Source organism: Marmota marmota, unplaced genomic scaffold (genome assembly GCF_001458135.2).
Source record: "Marmota marmota marmota unplaced genomic scaffold, marMar, whole genome shotgun sequence".
Lineage (NCBI taxonomy): Eukaryota > Metazoa > Chordata > Mammalia > Rodentia > Sciuridae > Marmota > Marmota marmota.
The window spans coordinates 38,122,788-38,136,610 of record NW_026000229.1 but is presented as its reverse complement, the minus strand read 5'-3'; the positions used below and the strand labels follow the sequence as shown (position 1 = coordinate 38,136,610).

The 13,823-nt window shown below is 35.6% G+C and overlaps 1 protein-coding gene across 2 annotated transcripts in view; it reads left to right on the top strand.

Moving 5' to 3' along the window:
- The window catches only part of Bub1b (BUB1 mitotic checkpoint serine/threonine kinase B), a 62,460-nt gene that overhangs the window by 22,852 nt on the left and 25,785 nt on the right, over window positions 1-13,823 (top strand). Inside the window, exons 9-11 of one of the 2 annotated variants that reach the window (XM_048793091.1) lie at window positions 7,776-8,005; window positions 12,338-12,447; window positions 13,504-13,619. In XM_048793091.1, coding sequence (XP_048649048.1) covers window positions 7,776-8,005; window positions 12,338-12,447; window positions 13,504-13,619 — 456 coding nt within the window. Of the gene's footprint in view, window positions 1-7,775; window positions 8,006-12,334; window positions 12,448-13,503; window positions 13,620-13,823 lie in introns of both variants that reach the window. The other variant, XM_015480837.2, reaches the window with a different exon arrangement.

The following is a 13,823-nucleotide window of genomic DNA, read 5'->3' as shown; positions in this document are numbered from 1 at the left end:
TTAGAGAGAGAGAGAGAATTTTAGTGTTTATTTTTTAGTTTTTGGTGGACACAACATCTTTGTATGTGGTGCTGAGGATCGAACCCAGGTCACACGCATGCCAGGCGGGCGCGCTACCACTTGAGCCACATCCCTAGCCCGGATTTCTGCAACTTAACTATATCAGTTAGCTTTCTAACACTATACCATACATGGAGACAATCGGCTTATAAAAAGAAAAGGTTTATTTTGGCTCACAGTTTTGCAAGTTTCTGCCCATAACAGATAGGCCCTGGTGCTTTGGGCCTATTGCAAGTCAGCACATTATGGTGTAAGAGAGTGGCAGAGAGGAAGGAACTGGGATCCCATTATCCCCTTCAAGGGCACACTCCTGATGAACTGAAAATTTCCCACTAGGCCCCACCTCCTAAAGATTCTGCCACCTCTCAACAGTGCCGTGTACCCAGGACCAAACTTTTAACACATGAGTTTTGGGGAGACACTTATCCAAATCATAGCAGTAACTAAAATCCCAATCTTTGTCTTATTCCTCTCTACCCATTCTCTCTATGCTGTTAAAGTTCTATAGTGTGTATTTGATCATGTTGTTTCCCTGATCAGAATCTCTTACTAGCTCCCCATAACTTTTGGAATGAAACCCCAAATCAGCATTCATTATATAATTATAAACAAAAAACCCACAATAGTTTTGTTTGATAATAACTTAATATATCAGTGGTTTATACGTTTTCTAAACTGAAATAGCTATTCAAAAATGAGTTGACATTATATAATAAATTTTTTTTTTTAATTTTTTATTGTTGGCTGTTCAAAACATTACATAGTTCTTGATATATCATATTTCACACTTTGATTCAAGTGGGTTATGAGCTCCCATTTTTACCCCATATACAGATTGCAGAATCACATCAGTTACACATCCATTGATTTACATATTGCCATACTAGTGTCTGTTGTGTTCTGCTGCCTTTCCTATCCTCTACTATCCCCCCTCCCCTCCCCTNCTGGAAAAGAAGAAAGAGATCTTCTGCAAAGAGTTCAAAGCCATCAGCAAGAGTCTGAGGAAAAGAAAGAGAGAATGATGTATTGTAAGGAGAAGATTTATGCAGGAGTCGAGGAATTCTCCTTTGAAGAAATTCGAGCTGAAGTTTTTCGGAAAAAATTGAAAGAGCAGAGGGAAGGTGTGTGTGTTGAACTAATTTAAACTTGTGAAAGTAATTTATTTGTAGGAGAGTTGAACTAATTTATTAAATCTGAGGAAAATTGTCCACTTTATAGCTTTATGTGCTATTTCTGTGGTTGTACAGTTTCTCTCTATATATGTGCTCCACTTCCATTGCTGCCTGCCACAAAAACACAATGGAGAAAACTGAGTATGTGCTCAGGAATAAAGGAGAAGAAGCTCTGAATGCAGGAACAATTCATATTCTACAATAAAATCAGCTATGATCCCTGACATGCACACATGTGCGTGTCTTGCCTTTCTATTAACATTTTACAAAGCCATGGTTTGTTAGAACTAAGAAATTGACATTGGTATAATATTATCACCTAAACTCCAGAAAAGTCTTCAGATCTCAATAGTTTTTTTTCCAGTTACATCCTTTTCCTGTTTCTGGTATCAATCCAGGATACTACATTGCATTTAGGAAACTGACTTTTCTTTGACTATTATTCCCCTTAATTTTTTATTGTATGAATTGAAAAATATAGAATACAATTTGATTTAAACCAAATCCAAATGTTGAAAAGTTTTCTGGATAGGTTTAAAATTTATATAATCAATTCTTTTTGTATACCTGTTTCAGTTTTGGAAACATAAACCACTTATATAAGAAGTTGTTATGAAACAGAAAAGTGTTGTGGGGTTTTTGCTACAATATTATATAAAATCAATTTTTTGATCACAGTTAATTTAATGGCAGATCCAAGACTAGAATTCATGTTTCCTGACTGCTTGTTCTTTAGAACTACACATTCTTTTCAATATTCTGTATCCTACATAAAGCTTCTAGTCTGATTCCCTACTCCTTTAAGTTTTTACTCTTTAAGTTATTTAAAAAAAATTTTTTTTGGTACTGGTGATTGAGCCCAGGGGTGCTTAGCTACTGAGCCATATCTCTAGACCTTTTTTATATTTTATTTAGAGACAGGGTCTCTATAGTTACTGAGGCTGGCTTTGAACTTGACAGTCCTCCTGCTTCAACCTCTGGAGTGCTGGGATTACAGGTGTGAGCCACCATACCAGGCTTATACTTTATTTTAATAATTAGTATTTAATTTATTCTTTTTTTGTTTTTCAGGGCTGGGGATTAAAGGGCCTTGCACATGCTAAGTACAGATTCTACCAAAAAGCTAAACCTCCAACTCCTTTGTATTTTAATCTTGTGAAAGGACTATGTGATATAACAGAAAAGGAACAAAGATTACCAAAATTGTGTGACTACAAAATAATGAATAGGACCTCTGTAAATATCTAGTTACTTTATCTTGCCTTTTTTTTTTTCTTTTTGGTTCTGGGAATCAAACACAGGGTCTCACTGATGATAGGCAAGCATTCTACCACTGATTTATGCCTAAGCCCCCATCTCGCCTTTGGGGTTTTGTTTTGTTTTGTTTTTCCCCAGTGCTAGGGATTGGACCCACGGCCTCTTGAATGCTAGTCAAGTGCTCTACTACTGAACTATATCCCCAGTGCTTTTTCTCTTTATTTTTGTTTTGAGACAAGGTCTCATTCAGACCCTGTTACCCAGGCTGGCCTTAGACTGTGATCCTCCTACCTCAGTTTCTTGAGTAGCTGGGATTATGGGCCTGTGCCACAATGCCCAACCATCTCACCTTTTTTTTTTTTTTTCGGTGGATGGACACAACACAATACCTTTATTTTTATGTGGTGCTGAGAATCGAGCCCAGGTCCCGCCCGTGCTAGGCGAGCACTTTACCACTGAGCCACAATCCCAGCCCAACCATCTCATCTTTTTAATGGCCTTTTTCTTCTTTTTAATTTTCCCTCTACCCCTATTCCTCTATATCATTGACTTGTAACTTTATATATTTACTATTAGCTTTAAAGCTTATTTTTAAAAACATTTTTTTTAGTTGTAGGTGGATGAAATATCTTTATTTCATTTTTATATGGTGCTGAGGTTTGAACCCAGTGCCTCTTGTTTGCTAGGCAAACACTCTACCACTGAGCCATGACCCCAGCCCCTAAAAACATTTTTTAAAACAGCTTGAGATATAATTTATCTACCATACAATTTACCCTTTGAAAGTATGCAGTCCTGTGACTTTTAGTATATTCATAGTTGTGCAGCTCTTTCTACAATCCATTTTAGAGCATTTTTATCACTTCAAAAAAAATTCCTATTCCTCCTTCTTTACCACCACCCTAGCCATTCCACTCTCAGCCCCAACAATCACTAATCTGTTTTCTATGTCTATAGATTTGCCAATTCTGGACATTTTATCCAATCATTAGTTTAATGGACGTTTGAGTTGTTTTCACATTTGGCTGTTAAGAATAATGATGCAGCTTTGTGTCATGTCACACACCTGTAATCCCAGCAACTCAGAAGGCTGAGGCAGAACGATTCCAAGTTTGAGGTCAGTAATTTATTGAGGCTCTGACCAGCTTAGTGAGATTTGTTTCAAAATTAAAAGGGTCAGGGATGTATCTCAGTGTATACCCCTGGATTTAATCCCCAGTACCAAATAGGAAAAAAAGAAAGGCAAGGAAAGAAAAAAGAAAATAATGTTGTTGTGAATACTTGTGTGTATCATTGTGTGACCATATTTTCATTACTCTTGGGTAGAAATGAAAAGGAATTATTACCTAGAAAAGGAATTCCAGGGTAATATGGTAACTGCATTTTTAACATTTTGAGCAATTGTCACTGTTTTCCAAACAGGCTGCAGGATTTTACATTTCCACAGTCCCATAATATATGGGCATTTCAATTTCTCTACATTCTTGCCAATATTTGTTATCTGTCTCTTTGGTTATTGTCATCTTAGTGGGTGTGAAGTGTTATCTCAGTATGGTTTTGAGTTGCATTTGTATAATGACAAATTGTGTTGAGCCTCTTTTTATGGCAAAATTTGTGTATCTTCATTGGAGAAATGTGTATTTAAGTTCTTTGGCTATTTTTTTAATTGGGTTATTTGTCTCTTCATTGTTGATTTTCCATTTTCTTTTATCTTTTGAAGCCCCAAAGTTTTTAAATTTTTATTAATTTTGGTGCCAGGGATTGAACCCAGGATTGCTTAACCACTGAGCCACATTCCCAGCCCTTTTCTTATTTTTTATTTTGAGACAGGGTCTCACTAAGTCCTTAGGACCTCTCTAAGTTCCTGAGGTGGCTTTGAACTCGTGATTCTTCCTTCTCAGCATCCCAAGCTGCTAGGATTATAGGCCTGTGCGGCCATTCCTGGCTTCTTCTTCATTGAATGGTCTTGGTTTCCTTGCTGAAAATCAGCTATAATGTATGGGTTTATTTCTAAACTGTTTTTTTTTTTTTTTTAATGTTTTTGATGCTGGGGGTTGAACCCAGGAGTGCTTAACCATTGAGCCACATCCCCAGCCTTTTAAATTTTTTATTTTGAGATGGGGTCTCAGTAAATTTCTCAGGCCTCACTAAGTTGCTGAGGGTGTCCTCAAACTTATGATCCTCCTGCCTCGGCCTCCTAAGTCACTGGGATTATAGGCATGCACCACCAATAGACTTTATTTTTTATAGTGGTTTTAATTTTATAGAAAAATTGAGTAGAAAGTACCAGAGTTCTCATGTACTCATCCCCACTCAATTCTATACAGTTTTCCCTCTTATTAACATCCTGCATTAGTGTCATATATTTGTTTTAATTATTGAATCCAGTGGATTTGCTTACATTAAGATTCATTCTAATATGTTTCACACTTACTATGAGTTTTGACACATGCATAATGTCACGTATCAATCATTGTAGTGTATACAAAATTATTTCATTGTAATCAGAATTTCTTGTGCTCCATCTTCATCTCTCCCCTTAATCAATGTGAAGTACTGATTTTTTTATTGTATTTTTAAAATTTTTTTATTGTAGCTCGGTGGTAGAGCACTTGCCTAGCACTGTGAGGCACTTGGTTTGATCCTCAGCATCACATAAAAACAAAGTTATTGTGCCCATCTACAACTACATATATATATATATATATATACATACATACATACATACATACATATATACATATATATAAGAATAGAGCTAGATTTGTAGTTCAGTGGTAGAGAAAGCTTGCTTGGGAATTGTGATGCCCTGGACTTGATCCATAGAACCTTAAAAGAAAAAAAAACAAAACATTCCAACAAAGAAATAGGGTAGGAGGGTAGCTAAATATGAACTAGAGAAAGAAATCAGTATCTAAATAAAACTGGGTTTATCTTAATGGAAATATCTAATTCATACCAGGTATACAGAAGTAAGGTGAAAGTGTATTCTTATTAGTTAGCTAAAACATGGTGGTATTATGCTTATAATAGGTTGGATTTGAGTAGATGAAAGGTCTTTTAATATCCACTTCCTTAGCTGGCCCTGTTTTTTTGCCTTTTCCAGAAAGTCTCATAAATAGAATCATATAATATTTGCCCTTTTCAGACTGGCGGCTTTCACTTAACAATATTAATTTAAGACTCCTTGGTGTCATTCTGTGGCTCAACAGCTCATTTCTTTTTAGTGCTGAATGATATTTCATTGTATGAATGTACTGCAGTTTGTTTATTCATTCATCTACTAGAGGACATCTTGGTTGCTTCTAAGTTTTAGAAATTATGAATAGGTTGCTAAAAACATTCATGTGCAAGTTTTTGTGTACAACATAACTTTTCAATTCATTTAGCTATATTGTATAAGACAATTAACTTTAGCTTTGTTAGAAATAGTGCCAATTTCACTTTCACTATTCCAAAGTGAAAGTGGAAAATGTATCATTTTGCATTTCTACTAGTAACAAATGACATTTATATCTTGACAGCATTTAGTTTTGTGAATGTTTTTGATTTTAGCTATTGTAATAGGTGTGTAGTGATATCTCATTAAAGTTTTAATTTGCAGTTCCCTGATTTATTATGTTAAGCAACTTTTCACATGCTTATTTGCCATTTCTGGTTTTTTTTTTTTTTTTTTGGTGAAATGTCTGTTCACACTTCTTTAAATTCTGAAGTTTTATTCTATGAAGTTGTAAATAGAATTATTAATTTCATTTTTAGATGGTTTATTGCAAGTATATAAAATACTGATGGTGTTTTATTTTTTCGGTGTATATAGAGGTAGAGATGTGGTCTTGCTACATTGCCCAGGGGCTGGTCTTAAACTCCTAAGCTCAAGCAATCTTCCTGCCTCAGCTTCCCTAATAGCTGAAAAACTGAAACTAGAGGTGTGCCCCATCACACCCAGCAACACAATTGATTTTTTTTTTTTAAGTTTTTTGTTACTGTAGATGGACACTATATCTTTATTTATTTTATTTTATTTTAGAGGTATGGACTTTTATTCGTTTATTTATATGTAGTGCTGAGAAATGAACCCCCCCAGTTCCTCACACATGCTAGGCAAGTGCTCTGCCACTGAGCCACAACCCCAGCCCTACAATTGATTTTTAGTAGATCCTTAGGGTTGTCTGTATATAAGATCATGTTGTCTGCAAGTGTAGTTTTGTTCTTACTTTCTTATCTAAACTCCTTTTCTTTTTCTTGCCTAATTGCCTTAGTTAGAAATTCCAGAACAATGTTCATGTAGCAAGAATGAACATCCTGGTCTTGTTTGTGATCTGACAGAGAAAGCATTCTGGCTTTTTTGGGTTTTTTTGCAGTGTTGGGAATTGAACCCTGGGCATAATGCATGCTATGTAAGCATTCTACCACTGAATTACACCCCCAGCTTTTTCAAAATTTTGTTTTTATTTTTTAGACAAGTTCTTGCTAAGTTGCCCAGTCTGTCCTTGAATTTGTGATCCTCCCAAGTGGAAATGTGGTATTAGTTTGAGTTTTTCATAAAAGTTCTTTATCAGGTTGTACAAATTTTTTGGAGAAGCTCTTAAAACTTGTAGATGCTCAAACTCTATCACTAGTTATGTTTCACACTTACTATGATGTGAGATGAATGATGTGAGATGAAGTCTCAGTATAGTTTTGAAAGTATCCATGCCCAGGGTTGAGAGCATCTATCTGCTAACCTGAATGAATTATATTTCATTTTATTCAAACCTATTTTATTCAAACCTATACTGCCATTTTCATTCTTCTCCCTCAGCTGAAAACCTTGAATTTTACATCATCAGTTCCCTAATGCTGTATTTGTAATTCTAATTCTTTTGGATGTGAAACTGTGAAAAATAACTACATTGCAGAGATTAGCTTCTTTATATCTACCAGGTTTGAATAACATGTGGTATTAAATTTTATTTTTACCTATAAGCAATATAAGCTGCTTGATCACCCTAACTCTACTACTAATTTCCTTCCTGATAGCTGAATTACTTCTCAAAACATAATTTTAATTTTTTCCTGGTGTTAGGGATTGAACCCAGCACCTTACACATGCTAAGCAGATGTACTACCACTGAGCTATATGTATCCCAGGCTCAGAACATAATTAATAATAATTTTTATAAGTTGTTTTCAGCCTCCTTTCTCAATCTTATTATTTCTTGTGATTAACATATTAAAATTAGAACTTAAAATTCATAAGAAATAATTTATTTTGACTTTGAGTATTAAATTATTTTGCTTCTTTAGGACACCATGTAAAATTGAACCCAGTATAAACCACATTCTAAGCACCAGAAAGCCTGGAAAAGAAGAAAGAGATCTTCTGCAAAGAGTTCAAAGCCATCAGCAAGAGTCTGAGGAAAAGAAAGAGAGAATGATGTATTGTAAGGAGAAGATTTATGCAGGAGTCGAGGAATTCTCCTTTGAAGAAATTCGAGCTGAAGTTTTTCGGAAAAAATTGAAAGAGCAGAGGGAAGGTGTGTGTGTTGAACTAATTTAAACTTGTGAAAGTAATTTATTTGTAGGAGAGTTGAACTAATTTATTAAATCTGAGGAAAATTGTCCACTTTATAGCTTTATGTGCTATTTCTGTGGTTGTACAGTTTCTCTCTATATATGTGCTCCACTTCCATTGCTGCCTGCCACAAAAACACAATGGAGAAAACTGAGTATGTGCTCAGGAATAAAGGAGAAGAAGCTCTGAATGCAGGAACAATTCATATTCTACAATAAAATCAGCTATGATCCCTGACATGCACACATGTGCGTGTCTTGCCTTTCTATTAAGTACTTTTCTTGATGCGTCCTGAAATATTTCACTGTACCCTTGATACTCCAAGGACTTTTTTGTTTTGTTTTGTTTTCCTTTAACTCTGCTAAAACATTTCTTAAAATTTTTTCCACATATTTTAATTGGTATATTATAGTTGTACATAACAATGGTATTTGTTGTTACATATTCATACAGACACACAATATAGCAATATAATTTAGCCAACATCACTTCCCAACACTTTCCCTTTCCCTGTCTCCCATCCTTATTTCCTTTCCTCTATTAATTTTCCTTTGATTTGCATGAGATCCTCCCCCATATTTCTTTTTCTTCTGTAGCTTTGGCACATGAGATAAAACATGTCCTTACACCTTCTGAGTCACTTTGCTTAACATAATGGTCTCTAATTCCATCCATTTTCCTGCAAATGACATAATTTTATTTTTCTTTATGGCTGAATAAAACTCCATTGTGGATATATACCACATTATCTTTATCCATTCATCCATTGATGGGCACGTAGACTGATACCATAGTTTGGCTATTGTGAACTGGGCTACTATAAATCTGGGTATGCAAGTATCACTATAATATGATGATTTAAATTCTTTATGATAAATACTGAGGAATGGTATAACTGGGTCATACGGTGGTTCCATGCCTAGTCTTTTGAGGAACCTCCATACTGATTTCCATAGTGGTTGTACTAATTTACAATCCCACCAATGGTGTAAAAGTGTTCCTTTTTTGCTTCATCCTCTCCAGTATTTATTATTTGTATTCTTAATGAATGCCACTCTGAATGATGTGAGATGAAGTCTCAGTGTAGTTTTGGTTTGCATTTCCCTAATTGCTAATGATGGTCAACATTTTTTTTCATATATTTGTTGGCCATATGTATATTTCTTTTGAGAAGTGTCTGTTTAATTCATTTGCCCATTTATTATTTGGCTTTTTTTTTTTTTTTTTTTTTGGTGTGAAGTTTATATATTCTGGATATTAATCTTCTGTCAGAGTAGCTAGCAAAGATTTTCTCCCATTCTGTACATTCTCTTTACATTCCTAATTATTTCCTGTGCTGTGCAGAAGCTTTTTTAAATTTGATGACATACCATTTATTCACTTTTGGCATTAATTCCTCAGTTTTAGGGGTCCTGTGGAAAAAGACATTGCCTGTGCCTGTATACTGGAGTGTTGGCCCTACATTTTCTTCTAGAAGTAGCATAGCTTTCTGGTTTAATTCCTAGGTTTATCTCTGTGTCATCTTTTCTGTACCATTGATCTATGTGTTGATTTTTCATGTCAGTAACATGCAGTTTTTGTTACTATAGCTCTGTAGTGTAATTTGAAGTCCGGTAGTGTGATGCCTTCAGCACTTGTGTTTTTTTATTGTTGTTGGGGGTGGCTTAGAATTGCTTTTGCTATTCTGGGTCTTTTATTTTTCCAAATGAATTTTAGATCTGTTTTTCCTAGTTCTGTGAAGAATGTCATTGATATTTTGATGGGAATTGCTTTGAATATGTATTACTTTTGGCTGTATGGTCATTTTTACATTATTAATGTCTGGGAGGTCTTTTCATCTTCTGAGTCCTTCAGTTTTTTTCTTCAATGTTCTATAGTTTTCATTACAGTGGTCTTTTACCTCCTTCTCCAAGGACTTATTTAAATTAACAATTTTCTCTTACCTCAGTCACAATAGTTATTTTTATTGTCTCTTAAAGATATTTTCTTTCTAAATTGAAGGAATCTTTATTATAAATTGAGAAAGTGGGAATTTCTTGGAAATGGAAAGCACTTCCTATTCTGGTATCTATAGAATTTGGAAGCAAGATATAGAGCAGAATGCTCTGGGTTCAATCCCTAGGGTGCATTTCTTCACCCCACCCTAACCCCCCAAAAAAAAGGAAAAGAAAAAAGATAGGCAGAATAGAACATGAGGACATGAGGGAGAATAAGAAGGATATAGAAAACGAGGTTGGGGGAGGCCCAAGAATAAATGTCATCCATATAGATTTTTTTGGGGGGGGGTGTCGGTAAAAAGGATTGAACCAGGGGCACGCAATCACTGAACCACATCCCCATCCCTTTTTATTTTTTTTATTTTGAGAAAGCATTTTCATGAGTTATTTAGGGCCTTGTTAAGTTGCTGAGGCTGGCTTTGAACTTGCAATCCTCCTGCTTTGGCCTTCCGACCTGCTGGAATTACAGACGAGTGCCACTGCCCCTAGCCTATCACTTCTATAACTTGAGGACAAAATCTTTCTGAGTTTCAGGTAACGAGTTAGAAACAAAATGCTATAAAGGAGACTTAGTATGCTTGGAATTACCTTCATTTATTACATTTCCTAGTGCATTTCCAAGATTCACAAAGGTGCTCTGGTTGAAATACTGAAAAATGTGTCTAGGAAGGACGGGGAGATGATTGCAAAACAAGGATCTAGCTGAGTAAGGTTTTTAAAAAATAGGAACAGAGGGGCTGAGGTTGTAGCTCGGTGGTAGAGCACTTGCCTATTACTGTGAGGCACTGGGTTTCATCCTCGGCACCACATAAAAACAAAGTTATTGTGCCCATCTACAAATATATATATAGAGAGGGGGGGAGAGAATAGAGCTAGATTTGTAGCTCAGTGGTAGAGAGAGCTTGCTTGGGAATTGTGATGCCCTGGACTTGATCCATAGAACCTTAAAAGAAAAAAAAAAAAAGAAACCAACAAAGAAATGGGGTAGGAGGGTAGCTAAATATGAACTAGAGAAAGAAATCAGTATCTAAATAAAACTGGGTTTATCTTAATGGAAATATCTAATTCATACCAGGTATACAGAAGTAAGGTGAAAGTATATTTCTTAGTTGGCTAAAACATGGTGGTATTAAGCTTATAATAAGTTAGATTTGAATAGATAAAAGGTCTTTTAAAATCTACTTCCTTAGCTGGTCTCTGAATCTAGTTCTTGAATTTGTATTTTTCCACCTGGGTATATAGTGCATTCCCTTATAAAACCTCATGCCTTTGAATACGAATTCTTGTTACTTTTGAAATAGGACTGACATCCAAGACTTGTTGGCTATTTACTGTAATAGAAGCATATGAGAAATGTAACTACAGCCACAGCTTAGAAAAATTGTTCTTTCTTTCTTTTTCCTTTTTTTTTTTTATTTGGTACTGGGGATTGAACTCAGGGCACTCAACCACTGAGCCACATCCCCAGCCCCTTTTTGTATTTTATTTAGAGACAGGGTCTCACTGAGTTGCTTAGCACCTCTTTTGCTGAGGCTGGCTTTGAACTCGCAATCCTCCTGCCTCAGCCTCCTAAGCCACTGGAATTACAGGCATGCGCCACCATGCCTGGCTAAGATTGTTCTTTCTTGTCATGGCTACTTACAGACCATTTTCTCCTTTTAAAAATTCTAGCTTTTTCACTGGGGGCAGTGGCACATGCCTGTAATCCCATTGACGTGGGAGGCTGAGGCAGGAGGATTGAAATTTTGAGGCCAGCCTCAGCAATTTAGTAAGACCCTGACTCAAAATGAAAAATAAAAAGGTCTGGGAATATGGCTTAGTGGTAAAGTACTCCCGTGTTCTATCCCCAGTACCAAAGGAAGAAAAAAAGTTTTAGCTTTATCATGTCATTTTGTCAGAATGATCTTTCTTGGTCACAGGTCTTAAATAGTCACTGATCTTCATCCCTTTACTCAAACACACATCGTAGTTTCTTTTTATTTGAGACAGAGTCTTGCTAAGTTGCTTATTGCCTTGCTAAGTTACTGAAGACTGTTTTCATTTGTTTGTGTGTTTATCTCAAATTTGAATGTTAGTATCACATAACCAAGAACTTTGTATTATTTACCACCAAAACCTAAGTTTTCAAGTTGTACTTTAGGCATTTATCTATTATTTGCTATATAAATAAAGTAATCCACTTATATCATTTTCATCTGTATTAATGTGTGTTGAGGACATGCACCCCAAAGGTAGTTTTTGATAGAATAAATTGTTACAAGGAGTAATGCCTCAGCCATCTTCACTGTTTGTAGTAGAGCTGTTGACCAGTGCAGAGACGAGAGCACAAATGCAGAAACAGATTGAAGAGATGGAGAAAAAGCTAAAAGAAATCCAAACTACTCAGCAAGAAAGAGCAGGTGATCAGGTAATATCCTTTTTTAAAAAAAATATTTATTTATGTATGTATGTATTTTTAGTTTTAGGTGGACATATTATTTTGTTTTTATGTGGTGCTAAGGATCGAACCCAGTGCCTCATGCATGCTAGGTGAGCACTCAACCACTGAGCCCCAGCCCTCTTTTTTTTTTTTTTTTTTAAATACTTTTTAGCTGTTGATGTACTTTTATTTTTTATTTATTTATATGTGATTCTTAGGATTGAACCCGTAGTACTTCACAGATGCTGGGCAAGTGCTCTGCCACTGAGCCACAACCCCACCCCTACCACCTTTTTTTTTTTTTTTTTTTTTAATATTTTTTAGTTGTAGTTGAAAACAATACCTTTATTTTATTATTTTTATGTGGTGCTGAGGATCGAACCCAGGGCCTTGCACATGCTAGGCAAGCACTCTATCGCTGAGCTACAACCCCAGCCCAATATCCTTTTTTTAAATACACAAAACTAATGCTTTTTTGAAATAAATTTAGCCTTTTTTTCCCCAAAAGTGCTAGGGATTAGACCCAGACCCTAGGACATGCTAGACAAAGTGCTCTACCACCGAGCTACATGTTTATCCTGAAATAATCTAAACAGTACAGAAGTGTAGAAGGTTTCTAAGTCCTCCCTACTGCCCCTCAGTTTTTGGTGGTTTCTTAGGGATTAGTAGCAGCAAAGTTGAGCAGGAAAGTATTTGAACCAGGTGATTTCAAATGGGATTTATGACATATGAAATAAGTGATGTGACTTATTATATGATAAACAAATTATTTCATTAATTTTGATTTTAGCTTTTTATTCCAGTTATGTTCCATTAGAATGGGGTTAACAAATTTAGTGTATTCTTGGAATTGCTCAATTGAGTACAACAATACAAGTTTATACTAAAAACATGAATTATTGGAAAGAACTTTTGTGATACATACTTTTCATATGGTTAGTGGATATCTAGGTAAGACTAATGTAATGTTGGACTAGAGCTTGAGAAAATATATCATTTTCTGGTTGAGAGAGTTACTTATTTTGTTTACTTTAATACAAATAGCAAGAAGAGAAGATAACTACAAAGAAGGAAGCTGAATTGAAAATTGCTTCCCGGTCTCAGGAAATACCAAGAATGGCTCTATGCAGTTCTGTTTGTCCTCGAAACTCTTGTCCTAGGTAAGACCATATTGGTAAAAGGGATAGTGCTTATAGAAGAGCTTTTTTCAATTCTCTTTTTTTTGGGGGGGCGGGGCTGGGGAAAGTGGCTCAAGCGGTAGCACGCTTGTCTGGCCTGCGTGCAGCCCGGGTTCTATCCTCAGCACCACATACAAAAACAAAGATGTTGTGTCCGCCGAAAACTAAAAAATAAATATTAAAAAT